At 33.6% G+C, this 9353-nt stretch overlaps 1 protein-coding gene across 1 annotated transcript in view; it reads right to left on the bottom strand.

Annotated features, from left to right (window-relative positions):
* The window catches only part of LOC107646515, a 7518-nt gene extending 4457 nt beyond the window's left edge, over positions 1–3061 (bottom strand). The window contains exon 1 of the mRNA XM_016350700.1: positions 2994–3061. Coding sequence (XP_016206186.1) covers positions 2994–3061 — 68 coding nt within the window. The remainder of the gene's footprint in view (positions 1–2993) is intronic.

Below are 9353 nucleotides of genomic sequence, written 5' to 3'. Positions count from 1 at the left end.
TTGTCAGACGATTTACTCATAACATCTGTTAAGCCATTTTTAAATTTTATAAAATTATTTATAATAATTACAAAAAGTGCTCATAATAAACAATTTTAAATTTTATAAAAATATTTTATTTAAAATTGTTAATAAAATCTTAGTTGTACTCTGTTTCAAAATAAATAATTATAATGATATTAGTATTTTATACAACAATCCATACAAAAAAAATTCAAATTTCATACAATATTTTTTCGTTCATTTTTAATAGCTCATAAATACAAAAAAAATATTGTACAGGATTTAAATTATTTTTGTATTAATTTTTATATAAAATACCCATAACATTATAATTATTCAGAAGTTGTATATAATTCGAACCTTATGAATTTAATTTACTACGTATTTGCCTAAATCGAATTTATTCATTTCGATTTATATAGAGATACAAATTCGATTTATTTAATTTAATTTATTTTTGTATGTGGTATGATTTGATTGAAAGAGCAACAATTTATAATTTTATCTAGCATCAATAAATACAAATTATGATTTGATTCTTCTATAATTTTATCTAGCATCAATAAAATTCCACTATCACTGGTTTTAAAAAAAATTAAAATCTAAAACGATGGTTAAAAATAAATAAAGAGAATAGATTTAATTCTTCTATAATTGTATGCATTTTTTTTCCTAATTTGCGTTTTTATAACAATCCACAAGTTCTATGTTTTATAACTTAACGTTAATTCATATATAGTATATAAATAAATTTAATTAGAATAAATAACAATTTATTTATTTTATTTTAGACTTCATAAATGAAAAGACTAATTCACTAATATAACGAATTATAATTAATGTAATATAATTAATTAAGTAATATAAATTATAATAAATTATATTAATTATATTAATATTTAAATATCTAATCAAATCAATTAGTTGATATAATTAAGTCAGTGCAATAAATTGTATTGAATGAGTTAAAACAATTAAATCGGAAAACACTCTCCGAAGCATGCCACGTCAGCTTCATCATTAAGTGCAGACATCCGATTTTTATATAATAGAATAGATTGACGCCTTCAATTTAGGTTGCATCGAAAGAAGAGGAATTATAATCTAATTGATATTCAAAGCATTGACACGGTAGATTTTTGGATAATGGCAGATGAAGATAATCTTGAGTTTATTAATGGAGACATTGAAGACATTGAAAATTTAATATGCGGTGATAATGCTATGCCTTTATATTCTAATGGCGAGTGAAATAGCAAAATTTGTTTCACTCCATAAAGATATATGTTAAGTATTAACTTTAGATTCTTTTTTACTTTTTATTCTATTTTATTAGATGGAAGAAATATGAAAATTGATGTGGATATAACTCATGTAATTGAGTCCTCAAATACGACTTTTTTTGTAGTATTTGTAGAGATATTAGGATACTTAATGATAATTATGATTTGTGATGGGTAGTGCCTTTATTTAGTTAAAAACTTATTTGTTAATATTGTTTCTTTTAGTGGTAGAATATTATATGTTTATCATTTATGTGCGTTTCGATTTTTTTTGAGTAAATTACTAATTATTTCCCCGAATTTGTAAAACGCTGACAATAATAATCCTAATATTTGTTAACGATAATTCTCCCCTCAAGAATTTTAAAATGCTACAAATCTATCCAACCGTGAGGAGAACCCTTCTCCGTTAAACGGGGCTTGGTGATGTGGCAGACGAAATTCAAACGTGACATCCGTTAAGGGCTTCAATCTCGTTTCTACTGTATCCCTAATTCATGAAACTCTAATTGCCTAATTCAAATTAAATGACCAAATTAACCTTAAATGAAACACCATATTTAACTATGACTATTTAGGACGTGCGAAACTGAAGAGTTTCTTGGTGGTGGTCTCTGTTTGTCTTCGTCTCTTGTGTCTTTGTATTCATCTCTTGGAATCGGTAATGTCACATGCAGTCTCACGTTTGGCATTGATACTCAGTGAAAAAATCTCCATCGAACAACCAAGGACTTGCCCTTGTAGAAAGTGGCAACGGAAACATAAAATGCTTACCCAAACCTTGGTTGTTCAATGGAGATTTCTTCACTGAGTATCAATGCCAAACGTGAGACTGCATGTGACGTTACCAATTCCAAGAGACGAATACAAAGACATAAGAGACGAAAACAAACAGAGACCACCACCAAGAAACTCTTCAGTTTCGCGCGTTCTAAATAGTCATAGTTAAATATGGTGTTTCATTTGAGGTTAATTTGGTCATTTAATTTGAATTGGGCAATTAGAGTTTCATGAATTAGAGATACAGCAAAAACGGGATTGAAGGCCTTAATGAATGTCACGTTGGAATTCCGTCTGCCACATCACCAAGCTCCGTTAACAGAGAAGGGTTCTCCTCACGGTTGGGCAGATTTGTAGCGTTTTTAAAATTTTCGAGGGTATAATCGTCGTTAACAAATATTAGGGTTATTATTGTCAGCGTTTTACAAATTCGGGGATATAATTGGTAATTTACTTCCTTTTTTTTAGTTATAAACTTTGATATTTGAAGTTGTTTATGAATTTTTAATGATAAATTATAGAAAATTTATTTAGTTTAAAATTATTGAATTTAAATATTTAAAATAATATATTAAATTTTTTATAATTTTATTTTATATTTAATTAAATTAGTTGAATCTCAAGTAGCATTTGTTTGAGGTATTGAGACTGAGACCGAAGGACTGGACTCAGTATTGTGTTTATTAGTTAGGGATTGGAACTAAAATTTTAGTCCCGAGACTCAAATTTTCAGTCCCTTCAATACTCCCAAAAAGTGGAGACACAAGGGACTGAAATATTTGGAGATGGGGACTGAAATTTAAATAATAACTCCTATTCAAAATATCCTCATTCCAAAATAATAATTCTAATTTTACTCTTTGTGCAACTCAAAATTTGTGCTCAGTTCTTCTCATCTGCTCAGTTCTTCTCAGATGTATCGAAGACCCCGCTGCAACTGCTACCCTATTGCCGCTGCCAAGGCCACCAACTCCTCGTCCCATCATAGCCACCATGAGTCAGATGAGTCATCGTTCATCTTCGCACGGCGACAATCGAGAGAGAAAGAGAGGAAAGTAGAAGAAAGGTGAGTCGTCGTTTATCTTCGCACGTGTTATTGAAAATCATTCTATGTTTAGAAGAAGCACTGAATCCCACTAATCCATTGAGAAAACTCCCGAAGGACCTCGCTTGGATCAAACTAGTTATTGCCACTAGAACTGGTTTTTCTTGTTGGCATTGATTGAGTTCGTCAATGGTGTGGTGGAGAATATAGCTGAAAGAAGAGTGGAAGTTGCAGTTTGAGAAGTTAGTTCTTTACATGAGGTAGCGTCAATAAGCCATTGGTGAGAACTTGAATTTGAGTATAGTGGATCGGTGCAGCTAGGTGGTGGAAGAACCTAATAGAAAAAGGAGGCAAAGGAAAAAAAAATGAAGCTGAAAGGATAAAAGAAAAAAAGGTGTTTTAGTAATTTTAAATATTCTAGTCTCTAACTTAATCTCAAACTAAATAGGATACTAAGGCATAATTTAGTCCTATACAATTTTATACTAAACATAATATTAGGACTTATTTTAGTCTCAATCTCCTTTAGACATAACTTAATCCTATATAATTTTACATCAAACACAATACTAAAACTTGTTTTAGTTTGGGTAAATACCCTTTCCGGCCCTTGACCTTTTACCCAAGGGATGACTTGCACCTTGATCTTCTCGAAATCTCATCCAGGCCCCCATCCATGAAACGAAATGTACAGATCGACCCTTGTTACCGGATGTCAAAGGGTTGCCCATGTGACGTGTCCATTGATGTCTGATGTGTCATGCCACAGTGCCAGGTGGCAGAACAAAATTGTTAATGGGACTAAAAGCCCCCTCCCTGGATCCCAAATGATGTCGTTAGCCTAGCCGTATTTACATTAATCTCCTTCATCTCCTCACTCATTCACAAAAAAGTCCTAACACATCTTCTTCCACCATTATTTCTCTCCAAAAGTCAGCGAACACATTGCAACTATTGGCCTGGTTATGAATCGTCGATGGACGTTTAGAAGGTTCTAACGGTGGCGTTGTGGCACATGTGAAAGGTTAGTTTCCCTATTTGGTTTTCTCTGTTGTGAGTTGATGATGTACTTCTTTTGCATGCATGTCTCTGAAGAATGAACCAGTTGCATTAACCGAATCTCGTAGTTTATGCTAAATCCGAGTTAGTCCATGTATTGTGATACGATAGAACACTATTTTCGATTAGAGTTCATTAATTTCATGTTTTTAGAAAAGAAGTTAATATTCAAGTTATTAATACAATGTAGTGTTTTTAGTTTTGGTTTTCCTAGCTATCGTTGATGTGTGATGTGTGTTAGGGAAAAACTTTTATGGTTTACGTTTAAAATATTGCATATGTCTTTGTTTGTGGTTCCTATGTTTAACCATGGCGAAAAGTTTGGAAGAAATGCAAAGGGCAAGTTGCATTACTTAGATGAAAAGGTGGAGAAATTTCCTCTAATGGATGTGGATTTTGTTAATAAGAAAGACTTAGAAGAACTCTTCAAGGAATTAGAGTATTTAGTGCATAAGAAAATTTATTAGTACGATTCATCGGATGGGTTGCATGTGCTTCATGGTGACAAAGAAATCAATAAAATGTGTGATTTCACATGGAAGAATAATCTAAGTGAATTCTTCCTTTATTTCGAGCATCCAGTTGATAATCTTGTAATCGAGGAAGTAGTTTGTGAAGATGAGCCTATTGTGGTGGTAACAAATTCTTCAAAATTTATCATCATCTGATTCATATAAGAGTGTCGAAGATGAAGTCTACAAGCCTTCTCCTCCTGGCTTTGAGAATGAGAGTAGTCAGGAGTCTCCAAAGGTACAAAGAAAAAAGAAAAAAAAGAAGTCTGGCGAACTAATTATCATGGAAAAAAGAAGGACCTTAAGGAGATACACTAGAAGGAGAAGGAAGAAACATGTTTTAAATGTAGAAATGGAAAGTGGGCCTAATACTGGTGTTAATACTAGGGCTGATAGGACTGGAAGAGGGAATGAAACTAGAGAGGCAGGGTTAGAGCAAGCCCAAGGAAGTGGAGGAATTAATGGGCCAGAAGAGGATAATGTGAGAGGCCCAAGAAAAGCTGTTGATGTGGGAAATAAGGGAAGCTCACATACTAATGAAGATGACCAGGGTAGTGATATACTATATGAATATGTGTCTGATTTCTTCAGAGGATGAGAGAGGTTCTGTTGGTCCAGATTTTAATGAGGACAATGCTTATAGAGATGTACAATTTGAATTTGGGATGCAATTTGCAATAATAGAGCAATTCAAAAGGGCACTTAAGGATGTGTTTGTGAATAATGGTAGGGATTGCATGTATGTAAAGAATGAGCCCGGTAGGGTTAGAGCAATATGTGCAGAAGAAGATTGTCCATGGTTGATTTATGTGTCAATGAATTCAGCTAGCAAGGCTTTTGAGGTCAAAACTTTTCACAATGAGAACACATGTGAAAGGGATTATGGAAGCAACCTGGCTGACAGGAAATGGGTGGCTGAGAAACTAGAGAAGCGACTGAAGACTCAAACGAAACTGACACCAAGGGAGGCCATGGAATACACGAAGCAGGATTACAATATGTAGCTGAATGGAAAGATGATTACAATGGTATTAAAACAGGCAAGATAGATTGTTCTTGGAAGTAAAAAGGCATAATTTAGAAAGATGAGGGATTATCTGCATGAGTTACATAGGAGCAATCCTGGGAGTAGTGTTCATATGGATACTCTACCTCAACCCCAAGGTCCAAATTTGTTTGAAAGGGTGTACATCAGTTTTGAGGCATATAAAAGGGGTTTAAGAATGGGTGTAGGCCACTTATAGAATTTGATGGATGTTTTTTAAAAGGCTATTATGGAGGCTAGCTTCTGTGTGCAGTTACACAATATGCAAATAATCATGTATTTGTCATAGCATAAGGTGTGGCAAGGGCTGAAAATACTGATAACTGGAAGTGATTTTTGAATTGTCTGCAAGATGATTTCGGGGGACAAATGCTATTTAGACGGCACTTGATGTCTGATCAGCAAAAGATATGCATATTTATTTTCAGCCTATCATTTCATATTATTGATATTATGTACTGATAATGGTTATATTCCTTCAAACATTATTGTTAATGCAGGGTCGTATAAAAGCAGTCAAGGAAGTTATGCCGAATGCATTTCATAGGAACTGTGTTTTGCATATGTAAGAAAATTGTGAGTTGAGATTCAGAGATAAACTAGTTAAAGGTTGTGTGTGGAAAACCACAAGGAGCACAACTCCCATTCAATTTAAGGCTGCAATGGATAAGTTGAAAACTGTTAGTCTCAGGACATCGGAGTATATAAGCAAATTTGATCCTAAGATATGGTGCAGGGCTTTCTTTAGTCACTACCCGAAGAATGCAGCTGTGACTAACAATATATGTGAGGCATGGAATGTAGTTATAATGGAGGCTGGGAAGAAACAAATATTAACACTTTGTGAAGAACTCAGAGTTCACATTATGAAGAAAATGGCTACTCATAAAAGGCTTTTAAGGGTATATAAAGGACAGCTGGCACTAGTGCAACAAATGAAATTAGACAAATGGATCAAGCTAAGAAATCACAAGTGGAATGCTTGGTAGTGTGGTGATAATGACAAAGTGGTATTTGAAATCACAAAGAATTCACACAAACTTGGAGCAAACCTAAAACATCACACATGCACATATAATTTATGGTAGCATACAAGTAAATATTACAGTATTTATGCATTAGATCTGTGTTACATTTTGTGCCACTTAATGTAACAATTCTAATATCAATCAATGCTCAATATGTTGTCAAGGTCTACCTTGTGTCCATGCTGTTGCAGCCATATCAAGGGTGAGGGTTAAATAAGCAAAGGAGCTTATGTCTCCATTTCTCATTATGGAAGCTATAAGGAAGATTTATGACATCTATATCAATCCTGTGAATAGTGAAGAATTCTGAGAAACTGAGTTATTGAAGCCTGATGCTCCTAGAATTGTAAGGCCTGCAGGTAGACCAAGGGTGAAGAGAAGAGAAGTTGCTCAACCTCCTCCACCAGCCAATTGAGACAAAGTGAAGAGAACCTTCCAAGTTTCAAGTTACCTGCAACAAGTGTAGAGAGAAGGGTCAATACTATAAAATCTACAAGGGAACCCCTAAAAATTCTAATTGGCAGCAAAAAAAAAAAAATAGAAGAGAAACAATTTAGCACTTGTAGTTGTTAATGCAGATCAACCTAATGCTGACATTACTATAGCAACTGATGCTCCTCCATCTCAGGTACAAAAGTCTTAACCTTACTTACTCTCAATATGCAAATCTATTTTTTAAAATAAAGTGTGAGACTATGTATATGCTGTTTTAGGGCGAAGCACAAGTACATAACCAACATGACTCTGAGCCTAACAAACTAACAACATATGAGATTAGGATAAGACTTGGTTGTTTGTGTTTGTGAATTAATTAGAGTTTAGAAAATGAGTGTTTCCATACTTTGAATTATTTTTTTTGGGATGACATAGTCTAAAGCTAGGAAGAATAAGAAAAAGATGCTAAAGAAGCCCAATGCCCTACAAAATGTATAAGAGAAAATCTTTGTCATTCAGTCTGCTCCTGCAGTGATAAATTTCTATTCTTTTGTTAATTGAAACTGATATATTGTTGTGTATGTAATCCAAATAGAAACTCATCAATACCTGCACTTGTTAATGTATAAGAACCTCAGCATGACTATGCATCACCACCCTAGCCAACTCATATATTCAGGCCCAAGCAAAGAATTTTTAGGCCAATAGCGCCTTAAATTATCAACCATCAATAATTCATGGATCTACTGAGCCTACACTAACACAGACTCCATCAACTCAGCCTGCTGTGGTTCAACCTATATCAACTGAGGGTCCTACAGCCCAGCCTACCACAAACCAACCTGCACCAAAAAATTCTGAAGCAATATCCAAGGAAACAATGGTTGCAGCGAATAGAGGGACTTCCTCAAGACTATTCAAGTTCATTCCAATACCCACTTTTAGACCACTTTTGCAGAAGTAGTTTTTTAGGATGGTTATCTTTTAAGACATAAATTTAGTTACTTTATGTTTGTATTGTGTTTGTGTTTTTTATTTTTTACTATTAAAATTATAAAATTTATGACAGTCTGTGACATCATTTGTGGTTCATTTTGGTAAGTGCCTCATATGGTTTGTGAGTAACACTTGAAAATTTTTATGTTATTTTAAAATTGTGTCAGTTTGTTGAAATCTTCTATTTGTGAATGATACATACTTCATCAAATGTGACAGGCTGAATATCTAAACAGAAATTGTCAATTAATCCAGGAACATAGTTGATCACAATGACATAATCAAAGCTACATTTGTATACTCAAGTAGCACCAATTACAAACTATTAACAAAACAACATTAACAAAGCATTAAAAAATTCTCCTAACATCATCAACTAATAACTGAACTAAACCCCATGCTATTACAATGCATATAAAAATAATCCCAAACACTTTGCACATGTTAACACCACCATTAAAATGTTCAACATTTTTGTATTCAACCATTTTCATCTGCAGCTCTGCAATCCTTCCTTCCATCTTTTCCATTGGGTTTACAACTTCATGTTTTGTGGACACTTTATCAACAGCGAAGAATGTAACATACTCATTTAGTCAAATAAAATATTTGCAATGTAGTATTTTAATTTACAACAAAGATACTTTCTATTAAACTTCATATAACACCAAATCTTTCACAAAACATCAACTATAACACAAAAATTACTTTAAAATAAGAACAGAAAAAACCTCCTTGAATTCTACGAAGTGCCGGATTCAGATAAGATGGCGTAAGTGCGACAGTTGCACATAGGTGAAACAAATTTTTTCTTTCTCCTTTTTACCGCTCTTTCGAAGTTGCTTCCACCAGAACTCATCCTTGCGCTCCAACTCTCTTCGTACCTATCATATCTTTTCTCATAATTGCATGAAGAATCACTATTTACAGTGTCCATACTTGCTATTGGAGTACCCATGACTACAACTAAATTCTAATTCTATTATTAATTTCGTTCTGCCACCTAACACTGTAGCATGACACATCAGACATCAACAGATACTTTACATGGGTAACCTTTTGAATCCAATAACAAGAGTCTATTTGCATATTTCTTTTCATAAATGGGAGGCTGAATGAGATTTCAGAAAGATTAAAGTGCGTATCGTCCCTAAAGTAAAAAGTAAA

The sequence above is a fragment of the Arachis ipaensis genome, chromosome B01, assembly GCF_000816755.2.
Source record: "Arachis ipaensis cultivar K30076 chromosome B01, Araip1.1, whole genome shotgun sequence".
Classification (NCBI taxonomy): Eukaryota; Viridiplantae; Streptophyta; class Magnoliopsida; order Fabales; family Fabaceae; genus Arachis; species Arachis ipaensis.
This window is presented reverse-complemented; position numbering and strand designations above follow the sequence as displayed.